At 42.1% G+C, this 15,842-nt stretch overlaps 1 protein-coding gene across 1 annotated transcript in view; it reads right to left on the bottom strand.

Annotated features, from left to right (window-relative positions):
* The window catches only part of Dhc36C (Dynein heavy chain at 36C), a 152,725-nt gene that overhangs the window by 130,799 nt on the left and 6,084 nt on the right, over nt 1–15,842 (bottom strand). Inside the window, exons 4-6 of the mRNA XM_069842371.1 lie at nt 14,938–15,125; nt 13,287–13,422; nt 4,419–4,660 (exon numbers count right to left, since the gene is read on the bottom strand). Of these exons, the coding sequence (XP_069698472.1) occupies nt 4,419–4,660; nt 13,287–13,422; nt 14,938–15,125 (566 nt within the window). The remainder of the gene's footprint in view (nt 1–4,418; nt 4,661–13,286; nt 13,423–14,937; nt 15,126–15,842) is intronic.

Raw genomic sequence — 15,842 nt, 5'->3', positions numbered from 1 at the left:
ACAGCCATTGTCCAGGACGATGATAGCATTTACAAAATATCCCATTGTATTGTATTGTATTGTATTGTATTGTATTGTATTGTATTGTATTTATTAACATTCCATGGTATTCATACATTGCTTTACAGCTAGAATATGGAACAAGTCAAAAAACTTAATACTATTATAAAGTCTTAATTTATAGTCACAGTCTAGATGAAATACTGGGTGTTCATTTCAAAGTGTGTCATGACGTCACTGTTGTGAGTCAGCGATTTGATGCAAGTTTAAGCTTTTATGCCAGAGAAGTTGCCTATTATTCAAGGCGTTCAATCTGAACTTGAGAACGTGTACGGTATAACTTGAACGTCGTAGCAACAGATGGCGGTCTGTACGGTCTGTGTTCTACCATAACTTTTTTCGAACTGTGTTTTGCGCGGGCAAGTCGTACGCAGTGTATATGTTATCATCGGTTACATACGGCAACATTCCACAACACAAATCAAATGCTCCGTGTCCATGTTGGCCGTCGAAGTTAATGTCAACAAATACATAGGCTAAGTAATCGTCTTAACCCTCTCCCCATGTACCGACAGTAAGAAAAAAACTCACCTCAGTACGTGTTTCCAAACAGTTCACATTCCTGCCACTACCGACGTTATCGTACGTATCGACATGAACTCTTCAGAATGAACGCCGGAATTGGTAGGCAACTTCTCTGGCACACAGGTAATACACCTTTGCGGAAGTGTAGGAAGATTGAATTCTCTAGGCTCATCGGCTAGCCACATGACGGCATACAGCGAGCCATGACACACTTTGAACTGAACACGCAGTATATACAGACAATATTTACAATATAGTCTACTAGTACAACACAAAGTTTTAGTATCAATTTCATTAAGTGTTATTGAATGTCATGAATTCACCTACAGAATAGAAGGCGTGAGAAATTAGGTACTTCTTTAACTTGGCCCTAAATAATCTTATGTTTTGAGTTTCATTTTTATATCGATAGGGAGGCTATTAAAATTTTTATTGCCATATAACTCACTCCTTTTTGATAGCACGATAGACTTGCTGATGGAGTATGAAAGTCATTTTTGACGTGTATTTATGCTATGAACTGTTGAATTAGTTACAAAGTTTTCACGATTACATACGAGGAAGATTATTAGTGAAAAGATATACTGAGAAACCATGGGCATTATTTGTAGTTTTTTAAAATAGTCCTACACGATTCCCTAGATTTGGCACCTACTATTATTCTAATTACTCTTTTTTGTAATAGAAATATATTGTTACTATCTGTGGAATTTCCCCAGAATATTATTCCAGAACTCATTATCGAGTGGAAGTATGCAAAGTATATTGTTTTTAAGGTATTTATATTTAGGCCTACTATCTTTGGCATAGATCTAATAGCAAAACAAGCTGAATATAGTTTAGGGGTAATTTCTTTAATATCATTTTTCCAATTTAATAATTTAAATTTTTAATTTATCGATTTTTAAGCCAAGAAATTGATATCATCGTGAAACATTTATCCATACGATAATTTAAAACTGTAGAGGACTGGCAGTACTGCTTCTTATGTACGCGGCAAAAGCCACCTCAGAGAAAATTATTTTAGCACATGAATTGTTGTATTAGTTGCAGAAGTAACCCCATGGAAGGAACGTAAGTAACGAAAGGAGAAGAAACAGGATATAATAAAGAAAAAGAAGATTAAAGGAGATTCACACTTCAGCCACAACAGAGTATTTTTCCTTAAAACACAATTGTCCGCAGTTACCTACATTTACACATGTATTTCTATGAGACAATTTAAGGGGTTAGGTATAGCTTACAGCAGTAACATTTTTAGAAATATACTCAACATTTTTTTCCTCCCTACTGTATCTTGTACAATAATGGAAATTGAAATGTGTAAAACACTGTCCTGCTATAGAAAAAAAAATATATTTACGATTTTTAAAAATTATTTATATATATATTTTTTCAAAATTCAAAATAATAGCAGTTTTGTGTGCAGTGATGAAGCTTTCCCTCATAGCTCATAAACTTGTTAACTTCTTAATGTTCTCTACTTTTATTTTATTGCTGAAACTAATATTTACAATATCATGCTCTTTCAACTACATTCCTTAATAAATATATATTTTTTTTACTTTAGAAGAAAGTACCGATATTTGACAACTTTTAATGAATTTATTTTTTATCAAACAATCTATCGAAGGCAGGGAAGTGATCTTGCATCATATTGTAGATATGACAAACATAAATAAACATAAAAATGTAAATATTTTTTTTAATCGTAAAAATATTTGTTTTCATATAGCAGTAGGACAGTGTTTTACACATACTAATTTTCATTATTGTATAAGATACAGTAATGGAGGAAAAATTTTTGAATATTTCCAAAAATTTTACTGCTGTAAGCTGTACCTAACTCCTTAAGTTATAAATGTACTTCAGTTTTCCCAAGTTTCTACAACACCTTAAGAAATGGTAAGGTGAATTTCATACCTGAAGTGTCAACAACACCCATGCCAGATAGTTTTTTGTTTCTCCTGAAAATGTGTGTTATTTTTCCAAACGCCCTCCAATTTATATGGCTAATTAAAATTTATTAAATTAACAACTGTGTTAAACTTACGAAACTTAATAAAGTATACTTTAATTTAGTAACTAGTTTCGTCGGCGTGATTTGTCGCCACTTTCAAACTTGTAGTAAGGTTTTGCGTTTTCTTCCAGTTTCTCCTTGGCTGAGTTATGAACTCTTTTTTTATTAACGTTAGAAAATATTTTATTAACGTTGGAAAATATTGAATTCAAAAGATCTTTTTTTGCTTTTGTTTATTGATTAAGTTTCTGTGTTTAAATTGACGAATTAATGTCTTCAAATCATGTGTCTGGACTATAATAGTACATTATGCAACGAGTCTATAATGGTAGTAATTAAGACGCGAGTATGTTTATGAAACTCGCTTGCGCTCGTTTCATAATTTTCATACGAGCGTCTTAATTACCATTATAGTCAAGTTTCATACGACTTTTTATGCTCGACCATATTTCTAACTTGAAATTTTTCATAAGTATTCATGTTCTTATCTGACTGAGGAGCGGAACTGACCTTGTGCAATACCTCGTAAATTGTGAGATGTGTGCAGATGCGAAAGTATTGATTTTTTCCGAGAAACAAATTTCGACATTGACCTTGATATAATCTAGAGAGTCTAGTCTTTCGATTGCATATCCGAGAATAATCGATACTTGCGCTTTCATATTGCTACAATGGTATTTTCTGATAGGTGGAACACCTGAACTTTAATGAATAGGTGTACTTTAATGAGGTCCATTAAAGGGCTGCTACCAGGTGTATAATTACTAAATTTCGGCATGGTCGAGCATGAAATTTATTTTAAATTTTTGAATATTTCTTTACCTCAATTGAAGGGATCAGAGCCAAAGGCAACTAACCCATAATTACAAAATGAGTAAATAAGAGTTGAAATTAAAAAGATCCTGACAAAAATGATTGGTTTCACAATTTATTTTATGCTCGACCATACCGAAACGTAGTAATTATACACCTGGTAGCAGACCTTTAATGCATGTCATTAAAGTACACCTACTCATTAAAGGTCAGGTCTTTCAGGCAATGACGACTCAGGTTACAACTGTTCAGCCAATGACAGGTCAGCTTTCTACCGTTATAAAACCGCAAGTATCGATTATTCTCGGATATGCAATCGAAAGAGAATTAGCGAAAAGTCACGGAGGCTGGAAATCCAATACTGTCGCAGAACGTTATGTTCTGTTACTATAATAATTAGCGTTAATTGTAAATAATATTCAAATAAATTCAATTTGTCATCTCGTTTTTCAATGTCTAATTTAATTTCAATGTTATCTCTGTAGGTTCTTATGGCCTAGCAAGGTCAATGTGGATATCTGTTCCTCGGAAATAATCAATACTTTCGCGTCTGCGCACATCTCACAACATACGGAACATTGCTGAAGGTCAGATACAATTTAAATTAATAATATCAAGTTAGAAATATGGTCGAGCATAAAAAGTCGTATCAAACTCGCCTATAATGGTAATTAAGAAGCTCGTATAAAAATTATGAAACTCGCTTGCGCTCGTTTCATAAATATCCATACTCGCTTCTTAATTACCTTCATTATAGGCTCGTTGCATAATGTACTATTAATTGGTCTACATTGAATAAATACAAAAAAAATATCTTGAATCTATAACACCAATGTATAGTTTTGAAAAAAAGGCTTAATAATGAACAATACAAAATTGTGGATTGGTCGCCTTTGGCTCTGAGCCTTCAATTGAGGAATGGAAGCACTGTAATGTTTATTTTGTAACAGCCTGTATTCATGTCCGCCTATGCTTCCGAAGACGACGAAGAAATACTTACTTTTTGCACAAAACTTGGTAGTCGTGAGTCATGCGGGCCAGCAACTGGTCCCTCAGGTCCTTGGCCTGGGTCACCATGGTCTGAATCAAGTCGTCCCGCCGCATCTCGTACATCCCCATCGTCACCACGTGTTCGGCCTTGCACGGTATGTTCTGGGACAGCTCGTGGTAGTTCAGTATCCGAGGGACAAATTCTTCGAAAGGATGGGGCACTGACAGGAACTTGTCCACTTCCTCTTGGGACTACAAATATTGCATTCAAGATAAATGTTTTTGACAGTAACAGTCAAACAAAAAAGGTGTCGACGAGAGACGAGTTGACAGATCTTGTAACAGACTGAGATATCATGTGGCAATCCAGAAAGGAAGTGTTGCCACTTTACAGCACTAAAACTCAGGATGAACATAATCTTGTAAATTTCTCACGAGCTCACTTTATTTCTTTATTTTCCAAAATTACAGTCTGATTCGTTTGGGTATGGATAATATTAATTTATTATTATAAAGCTATTATGATAGTAGAAAAAATTTCTTGCTGGTTATATTATGATTACAACATGGGACTTTCCATATATGACAATCAACAATGCATAATCTGAAAGGACAAATGAAAATCGTAGATGATTAAAATGGCTATTATCGCCGCGCTCTCATGGTTAACATGTCGGCATCATACTGTGAATTTTATTAGTAACAACAATGTACTGTTAATCTTAACTAATATTTACAAATCAGAACTACCAGTTCTCAGTTCACAGTTCTTCTATCTCAGTCACTCGAGTTCACAGTATCTCGACCCACAGACCTTCAGAGACAGTTCACTGTACTCGAACTCGGGTCCCTCCAACTGCGGTCCACTGCACTCGAACTCAGGTCCCTCCAACTGCGGTCCACTGCACTCGAACTCAGGCCTTCGGATGCTGACGCAGATGCGGACGCACACTCGAGTCGAACTCCGGCACACAAGTCTGGCTTGCTTGCTCTGGCTTACTCACTGACTTAATAACTGAAAACTGCAAACTGGAAAAACTGCTGTCGTTCCTTCGCGTCCGTAATTTATAGCAACAGCGACGTAACCTCGAAGGCTCCACGCGTCTCTAGAGATGGCACTCCAGAAAAATCCCGAGCCCTCTCCTCTCTACCAGCACCAGATGCGCGCGCACTCCCGCTCCACTCTCTCGCCGCGTTGGCCCTTTTCCCCTCTCCGCCGCGCGCCATCCCAAGTGCTCCGCGCGATCTTCTCTCTTGCGGGACGCTGGTCGTGAGTTCGAATCTCACGTCGCTGTCACATTGCTCCCTCCTTAGGACTGCTCGTCCCGGGCAGTCCCTTGGTAGGCTGCTAATCGGTCCAGATGCACCACCATCATCTTCCCTCGAGGTTGTCGCTGGATGCGGTACACCACGTCGTTGATCCGGGTCACCACGCGGTATGGTCCATCCCAGGCACGCTGCAGCTTTGGTGATTTCCCTTTGGTCCTGGTAGGTCGATACAGCCACACTAGGTCGCCCTCCTGGAATCCTGCAGAGTTGGCTAATCTGTCGTAGCGCACCTTCATCCTGTCGCTGGCCATCTTGAGGTGCTCTCTGGCCAGTTGGTGAACTCCATTCAACTTCTCGGTGAGTTCTGCCACATAGTCAGTTGCTGGCTGGTCGGCGCTGGGTGGCGTGCCAAACAGCAGATCACAGGGCAGGCGCAGCTCTCTCCCGAAGACCATGTTTGCCGGTGTCATCCCTGTTGTATCGTGGACCGAAGCTATGTAGGCCAAGAGGAACAGTGGGACTCTGGCATCCCAGTCTCGTTGATGGTTGGACACCACCTTCCGCAGATGCTCTTCCAAGGTTTTGATGTAGCGTTCCACCATACCATCGGACTGTGGGTGGAGGGGAGTGGTCCTGGTTTTATGCACCCCCAGACGCTCGAACAATTCTCCCATCAGGTTGGATTCGAAGTTGCGTCCCTGATCGCTATGCAATTCCCGGGGCACCCCGAATCGGCAGATAAAGTTGTCAAGCAGCGCGTCGGCCACCGTCGAAGCCTCTTGGTTGGGAATCGCGTACACCTCTGGCCATTTTGTGAAGTAATCCATGGCGACTAGCAGGTAGCGGTTCCCACGATCCGTGACCGGGAACGGTCCAGCAACATCAATGGCGATCCTCTCAAAAGGAGCTCCCACGTTGTACTGCTGCATGGCTCCCCTGCTGCGGGTCCTTGGTCCGCGACTGGCTGCACAGGTGTCGCATCTTCGGCACCATTGTTCCGTGTCGGTTCTCTGATGCAACCAATAGAACCTCTGCCTTAACTTGTCCAGCGTCCTGTTGGCTCCCAGGTGGCCTCCAGTCACTCCAGCATGAGTCTCCTCCAGCACTTCCTTCACCTTGCTCCTGGGCAGGACAAGTTGTTCTATGCGGGTCCTTCCATCGGCCGACTCCCAAATCCTCTTCAGGATACCGTCCTTGACAGTGAAGGATCCCCACTGGGCCCAGTAGCTCTTGTAAGTGGTGTTACGGTTGGCGATATCGGCCCATACTGTTCTCTGGCCGGACTCCACATCACGCAGTAGCTGTCCAATGTTTGGATCCTCCAGCTGCTCCCTCCTTATGGCGGCGTTATCCCATCCTGGGCTCGGCTGGGCGGCAATTGCTCTTACTGCGAGGGCGCCATCCCGCTCTTCTACTTTCAGGCAGTGTTTGCAGCCATCCGGGCACGGACGTCGTGACAGGGCATCAGCGTTGGAATGTTTCTTCCCTTGTCGGTGTTCAGAGGTGAAGTTGTACTCCTGCAGACGTTGAACCCAACGGGCGGTCTGCCCCTCCAGATTCTTGAAGCCCAATAGCCAGGTGAGTGCAGAATGGTCTGTCCTCAGATGGAATTCCTGGCCATACAAATATTTGTGGAAGTGCTTCAGGGCTTCCACAATGGCAAGAAGTTCTCTACGCGTCACACAGTAGTTTCTCTCAGCCTTGGATAGTGTTCGGCTGAAGTAGGCAATCACCCTCTCTTGCCCGTCCTGTTCCTGAGAGAGTACTCCGCCGATGCCTACGTTGCTAGCGTCCGTGTCGAGCGTGAACTTCCTTCCAGGGATGGGATATCCCAGTACAGGAGCAGTGCAGAGCGCCTCTTTCAGCGACTGGAAGGATGACTCCGCCTCGTCTGTCCACTGGAATTGTCGTTTCTCCTCGGTCAGCTGGGTTAGAGGCTTAGCGATGTTGGCGTACCCAGCTACGAACCTTCTGTAATAAGTGCAGAGGCCGAGAAAGCGGCGCAGCTCCTGCTTGTCCCTCGGTCTCGGCCATCCTCTGACGGCTTGTAGCTTCTCCGGGTCCGTGGCCACTCCGTTGGTCCCTACTACGTGTCCCAAGTAGTTGACCTTCTTCTGGAATAGATGACATTTCTTCGGGTTCAACTTCAGTCTGGCTTGTCGCAGTCTCTCGAACACTTTCCTCAGGTTCATCAGCTGTTCGCCGAAAGTCTTGCCCACCACGATGACGTCATCAAGGTACAGCAAACAGGTGTCGTATTCAGGCCTCTCATTACGGACTCCATTAGTCTCTGGAATGTAGCCGGGGCGTTGCAGAGGCCGAACGGCATAACGGTGAACTGCCATAGTCCCTGGCCTGTAGAGAATGCCGTTTTCTCCTTATCCTCCGGATGTAGCGCCACCTGCCAGTATCCTGACTTGAGATCCAACGTCGAGAACCACTCTGCTCCGGCCAGGGTGTCCAAGGTGTCGTCAATTCGTGGAAGGGGAAAGCAGTCCTTCTTGGTGACGTAATTCAGTCTTCTGTAGTCCACGCAGAAGCGCAGGTCCCCATTCTTCTTCTTCACCAGCACCACAGGTGATGACCAAGGGCTGTCGGATTCCTCGATGACCCCTCTTGCTTTCATGTCCTCCAGTTGGTTGTCAATCTCCCTCTGTTTAGCTAGAGGGACGCGTCGAGGAGGTTGTCTGATTGGGCGAGCATTTCCGGTGTCGATGCGGTGCTGAACTTTCTCCGTTCTCCCGTAGTCATTTTCAGACAGACTGAACACGTCCTGAAATTCTGTCAGTAGATCGTGGACTTGTCTTCTTTCTCTTTTGCTTAAATTCGCCGGCAATTCTCGAGCCAGCTCTTTCAGTGATGGGTCTAGATCTGGACGTGGTCGGTGACACTCCTCGTTTTCTGCCAGAGACATCACAGACACCACCGGCTCGACGTTACCTAGTACAGTTCCACTAGGCACCTCCTTGTCCCGATTGGTGACATTCAGGACCCTCACCGGTACCACCTTCTGATTCGGGAGTAAGGATCTGGCCACATAAACCCCATCTATCGGAGTTGTTTGCGAATCGAGGAGCAGGTTTCTCTTAGGTTTTCCGTCCAGTCTTGCCGTCACCACCATCTCGCAGCCTGCTGGGATTGTCACTTGATTCTCCAAGGTGAGTCTGCTGGCCATGGGTTGGTCTTCGACGTCTCTCAGGAACACTTCATCCTGACCAAAACGCCGGACGTCCACCGTTGCATCGAAAATCCGCATGGCGTCGAGTCCCAGGATGACGTCTTCAGTGATGTTGGCGACGAACACCCACATCTCCAGTCTCCTCTTTCCCAATGTCAGATCCAGGAAAACCTCCTTTTGGATGGGCAGGTTCTCGCCTGAGGCAGTACGTAGCTCATACCGGCGCAGCGGCGTCCTCCCAGGTAGTCCACTCACGACTTCTGGTCTGGCGATAGTGAGCGACGCCCCGGTGTCTACCAGTACTCTGCATGGGCGGCCTCTAATCCATCCGTCAGCAATCAGCCCATCGTCGCATCTTCTGTTAACCGTCTTCAAGATCAGCCGAGGGGATGGTGATGACGGCGCCGACGTGCCCCTCATCGCATCGGCCCCTTTTAGTTTTCCTGTTTGTGACCAGATCGGTCACAGTCCCTCCTCAGGTGTCCAGGCTCGCCGCAGGACCAGCAGGTAGGCACTCCTCGTCTTCGTCGCTCGGGTGATTTCGGTTGACGCTCCTCGACGTCGGCCGCCGCGACGCTCCTAATCCGGTGCGATGCCGAGACGTTCGCAGTCAACCTGGCTGCCTCCATCCTGAGGGCCGCCGCCAGAGCTGCGTTGATGGTGCGATGCTCTGCTAAGAGTAGCTGTTGTCTTATTTCCGGGTCTCGAACTCCGCTGCCGAAGGTGTAGGCCGCCTCTCCAGCGATGAAATCATTAGGTAGGGCCCTGAGGGCCTTATGGGCCAGTTGTTCCACCGCCATCGCGAATTCTTGTAGGGACTCGCCTGACTGTTGGACCCTCGTTTTTAGTTGGGTCCTAAATGCTGCAGCAAGTTGATGGTCACCATAACGTCCCTCCAGGGCCGCCATTATCTCAGCGGCTGTCCCATCTTCTGGAACGCTGTGAAGAATCTCCGACGCCTGTCCTTGAAGCGCGGTCAGCAGCTGAGTAGTCTTCTCCGCTGGTGTCCACCCATTATGTGCTGCGGTGGCCTCGAACTGGCGACGGAATATCGCCCAAGACGTCGTACCGTCGAACTTTGGCGTCTTGACGTTGTGATGTCTGGCTGAAGGCGATGATTCCGCAGGGCCACTATATGGAGTCCTCAACTCTGTGGCCGTTTCTTGCATGGCACGTCGATCCTCCTCGGCAACTATCTGTTTCTGTTCTCTAGCCTGGCGATCCACCAACGCGAGGATGTGCTTGTTTTCTTCAGCATGTCGGTCCATCAACGTGAGTATGTGCTTGTTTTCCTCGGCGTGTTTTTCCATCACCTCACTCGTCTTGTCCAGCAACTCGCTCGTCTGCTCTTGACGACGCTCGAGATCGCGGATTTTGCCGTCGAAATGGTCTACCTCCTGTCTCAATTCGGTTACTGTCTCGTTTATAGTTGTAAAATTCTTGTTTAGGTTGTCAAGGTCGGCTTTGAGTTCGTCTTTCACGATGGCGACAATTCCATCTACGTGGGCTGAAACGCTTTCAATTTGCGTAGTGACGTCATCTTTCACTCCGCTTATGTCGCCTTTCACTCCGCTTATGTCACTTTTCATCTCCGTTTTCACTTCACTTATGTCGCCTTTCACTTCACTTATGTCACTTTTCATCTCCGTTTTCACTTCACTTATATCGTTCTTGACCTCACTGATGTGCTTGTTCATTTCTGCTTTCATTTCTGCGATGGCTTGCAGGATCTGCTGTAGGTTCTCCATTGTCGATAATATCCCGGTTCTGACACCAATGTGAATTTTATTAGTAACAACAATGTACTGTTAATCTTAACTAATATTTACAAAGCACTATTTACAAATCAGAACTACCAGTTCTCAGTTCACAGTATCTCGAACCACAGACCTTCAGAGACAGTTCACTGTACTCGAACTCGGGTCCCTCCAACTGCGGTCCACTGCACTCGAACTCAGGTCCCTCCAACTGCGGTCCACTGCACTCGAACTCAGGCCTTCGGATGCTGACGCAGATGCGGACGCACACTCGAGTCGATCTCCGGCACACAAGTCTGGCTTGCTTGCTCTGGCTTACTCACTGACTTAATAACTGAAAACTGCAAACTGGAAAAACTGCTGTCGTTCCTTCGCGTCCGTAATTTATAGCAACAGCGACGTAGCCTCGAAGGATCCACGCGTCTCTAGAGATGGCACTCCAGAAAAATCCCGAGCCCTCTCCTCTCTACCAGCACCAGATGCGCGCGCACTCCCGCTCCACTCTCTCGCCGCGTTGGCCCTTTTCCCCTCTCCGCCGCGCGCCATCCCAAGTGCTCCGCGCGATCTTCTCTCTTGCGGGACGCTGGTCGTGAGTTCGAATCTCACGTCGCTGTCACAATACATTAACGTGCGGTGTGCTTTTAAAACATAATTTTGCCGCTCGATTGTTGCTCTGTAGGTTTCACTCTAAGCGTCACGTTGTCACGTCTACTTCCTCGATAAGAATAAGCACTAGTTTGTTATATTGTTAAATGGCTATTATTATTATTATTATTATTATTATTATTATTTGTTATATTGTTAAATGGCTATTATTATTATTGTTATTATTATTATTATTATTATTATTATTATTATTATTATTATTATTATTATTTCATATACGAGTACGTTGACATTCTTAACTCTTAATAATAATTTTTAATCACATACTTTAATGTTCGTCCCCAGCACAAGACATTGCAACCTCGGTTTTAGTCCATGTGGATTAGACAAGTAGGTTTGATTTAAGAATGGAAGCAGCTTATTGGTTGCAATATTGAAATTGAGGCGAGTGATTGGAGCGGCGACATAATAAATTGAAAACAATAATGCAATTAAATTTCAAAGACCTGCCGAATGTTATGCACGAGGGCGCTCAAAGATCTGCCTAATGTTAACCATGAGAGCGCGGCGATAATACTACAAAATCAACAGCGGGAACAATGTGTTCTTCGGTATGCTAAATTTGAGAGTGTTAAAAGAGTTCAAAGGGAATTTCGACGTGAGTATGGTGTGCGTAATGTACCTAAATACGATTCCATAATGTTGTGGTATCGAACATTTGTAGAAACAGGTTCTGTGTTAAAAAAATATGCAGGAGGTCGCAGGCGAAACCCAGTACGAGAAGCAACTATCTCTTGGCTTGGTCCTCAAACTCCCCAGATCTAACCCCTCCTGACTTCTTCGTGTGGGGTTTTGTTAAAGACATTGTCTATTCACAGAAACCCAGGAATATTGATGATCTGAGAGTAAAAATTACTCAAGCTTTTGAACAAATCACCCCTCTTATGTTACAACGGACATGGGCTGAATTGCATCACCGTTATGAGTTGTGCAGGGTGCGCAATGGGGGTCATGTTGAGCTCTGAGGAATCTCCCATCTTTCAGTGTTGTATGCACAAAGATTCAACAAATAAAGTTCAGTAGTAAATGTTTTACGGTGTTATTTTATCCATACCCAAACGGATCATTTTGTATAATAAATAAATTTTAGCGCTCCAAACCCCCATACTGTAAATTGCTGCAAGTGAAGAACAGACAGAAAATATATGCTTAATATTATTGTTTCTGAGTATTATTATTATTATTAAATATTTTAAAATGTCTCTGATTAATTTGTAATATAATTGCAACGTAATTTTGTGCAAACATTGCAAGGATCTATTGCGATTTTTCCTGAAATCTCTCCATATACGCCTTATCGTTAGACAACTTCTCTGCCTTTCAAATGCTGCATATAGTATAGATACCAAGCGTTTCTCCAGTTCTAGATAACTTCTCCGTTTCCTGTAAATAATTTCTCCGTTTTCTATGTCTTGTCTGAGGCCTACATTCAGGACAGTCCGGAAACTTATTGATTGCCCCTTGTAAGTACCGATACTAGGAATTTAAAGGCATTTTGCATTTATCATTATTCCTAAAATGTCACTGTTCCTATTCATGCTATAAGTTTGTCATTGTTCTTCATAGACAAAATAACTACAAGGAAATTTGTGGAAACAAACTGAATTGACTGCTTCACTAATCACTGTCTTCATCACATCTAACTGCCGCTCTAATGTGAAAGCTTCCACCGACCCCCACCTCACCTCTCACATACGTCATTTTCCTTCCAACTACGTTCGTCGCCTAAGACATTTATCTTATGAGACTGGTTTCTTCGTTCGTGATATTAAAATGATTTTATTCGTACTTTAAAAGGGAAAGTTTTAAAATATTACAGTCGAAGTTAGAGCCACAAAATTAGAAGGTAATTAATTTGTTCTAAGAAATTTGTAGCATAAGATAGCAGTCCACATAAGGAAACTTGTACCATTAGATGATGAGAAAGCAGAATATCTGCATGGAAATATCATATGTACTTCGGTACATCAAAATAAATTTGTACCATTAGGTCAGTTACTGGATTTACCTCTCCATTAATAAGGTTCATATACTCGTCAAAATCTTGCACTCGCAACTCTGGCCCAATTCTTTGATCTTCCAAAGTGTTCCCAACTTTCTCCTTGGCTTCATCCACAATAGCGTCCAGAATTACAGGCTGCAAGAAAATAATACCATTATTCCAAACGATAGTGACATGTCAAAATCAGTCACCATATGTCAATCCGTTTTTTTTAATATTATAATTAATTTACTGAAGTCAGGCTGAAGGCCTCGAGAAATTATTCCATAGATGGTCTTCTCCCCAAGCCCCCTTTGAGTTTTTTATAGTGATCTAAGTCAGAATTTTTAAGAAGACTATTAAAAGTCTCTTGTCTTGAATGGAAGTTCAAGATCTCTTTTTTGAACAAAGCACCAGATTCTGCCTATGAATCTATGGATTGTGTTACTCGTTGTCAATGTTAAGGATACCGGTATTTCAAAGCGTGTACATCTCTGTGGCCCAAGAAAGCAATTTTATATCATAGTTAATAAAATATTAAAGCTGTAATAGTTATTTTTGCACGATCGTGTTTTTTGTATTTACAAATATTGTTGTTAGGTCTTGAAAGTTAGAATTCCCACACAGAAACTTGTTGCTATGGAAACCACACTTGATAACGTAAAACTATACTGAAACAGACCCATTACAGTGCACTTATTGTTACTCAGTTACCATTACAGTGCAGTTTTGCGAAGGCTTTGGAATAATATTGCTCTAAATTTTCAATGCTAAATATATTATATTTGCAATTTTAAAAATATGATCGTGCAAGAAATGTTGTGCAGCACATTTTCGTGAAGTGGATTACAAAATCTCGGAAATTGAAAAACTCACTTTGCTCGTTTTTTTAATTTTTCCTCGATTTTGTGAAAAGACTTCCCAATCTTGTATCGTAGGCCTAATGTATTACGCATATTGTATTGTAACTCGTATTGTTTTCTAATACAATACGAATTTGATAATCAGTCGAGCATTGTAATATGAAGTTATGATAAGTATATTGTACAACGTTTTATCCACTTCGATAAAAAATTATTTTTAATAAAATCAATTGTATTATTTTTATTAGTTTTGAACATGTTCTTTGTGGAGGGGTGATTGCATTATTATTAGTTTCTTCCTGCGAGAGACGATTCGTTTATGTTTATTTTATTAGTTTGGAATACGATAGGTTTTTGTTTATAACAGAAGAACAGCAGTAGGTACTAGGAGAAATAAATAAACATTATTAAAATGAGTTCAAACGAGGAATCAGATATTGAAAATGCTGCAAATTCTGCAATTCAATGTTTAGTACCATCGAAATCCCGTGTAAGATATGAAGTGGAATATAAAACATTTGCAGATTGATGTCCCAATAAAAATGCAGAAAGTGTGTCGGAGAAGTTAATGCTAGCATAGTTTAGTATAATTACCTAACTAGTTGCGTAATAGCAGTATTATTACCTAACCAGTTGCGTAATAGAAATACCATTACGTAACTAAGTTGCGTAACAGAAATATCATTACCTAACTAGTTGCGTAATAGCAGTATTATTACCTAACTAGTTGCGTAATGAATATGTTTACAACATTTTATTAGTGATGTAAAGTCCACTTTACATAATCAAAGTGGATAAAAATTGGCATACCAACCTTAAGCACTGCATGCGGCCCACCCCAGTCCATGTACAGTTTGGTCTCAAGACGAGGCAAGTTCTTGATCGCTGCAGTCATTATGTCGTACACACTGAGCAGTGCGTCTTGGTAGCTGTTGAATGTTGGTTCAAAAACTAGGATCTTATTCCTCTGCGCTATGCTTACAACAAACCCTGGGTTCGAATACTGCACAAGAACAGTCAAATAGTCATACATGAGAAAGTTGATATATATATATATATATATATATATATATATATATATATATATATATACATACAGTGAAACCTCTCATTTACGGACATCGAAGGGACGTAACAATCTGTCCGCATCTGGGAGGTGTCCTTTATTGGAAGGGAGGCTCCCCAATCTAACAGTAAATTTATAATATGCATTATGTATCCATTTACGCTTTAAATGAAATGAATTACTGCAGTTTAATTCTAAATACAGTATACTGTACTACAGTAAATTCTTTGCAACTTTGAACTACAGTAGATAAAACCGGAAAAGGAAAAGACAGTACTGTGCCATGCAGTTTTATTCTAGGTCTACAGTTATGCAGTACTGTAATTTACAGTTTTCAACTTAACCTTTACGTTCAGGTGCCATGTCTCTCGAAACAAAACAATTGATTGAAGTGAAGAGAATAATCCTATTAACCCAATCATGTGTCGAATACAATTTCACGATCGCGGAAACCTTGGACTTATCAGACAGGTTAAATTTTATGACTTTGTTTATCCACCCGCTTCCAGGTAACAAGGGGTAGCCGGCTGGGCTAGTGGTAGCCTACGAGACCCTTATAGTCTTCTTTCATGTTAAAGAATTTCTGTACAGTTCTTCAAACTAAATTTTCCATTTTTGTAACACATTGGGTCTTGAAATCAAAGTTCTGTCCGC

The sequence above is a fragment of the Periplaneta americana genome, chromosome 12 (assembly GCF_040183065.1).
Source record: "Periplaneta americana isolate PAMFEO1 chromosome 12, P.americana_PAMFEO1_priV1, whole genome shotgun sequence".
In the NCBI taxonomy this organism is placed as follows: Eukaryota; Metazoa; Arthropoda; class Insecta; order Blattodea; family Blattidae; genus Periplaneta; species Periplaneta americana.
Note: the sequence above shows the minus strand (reverse complement) of the source record. Positions and strands in the feature narration are given on the sequence as shown.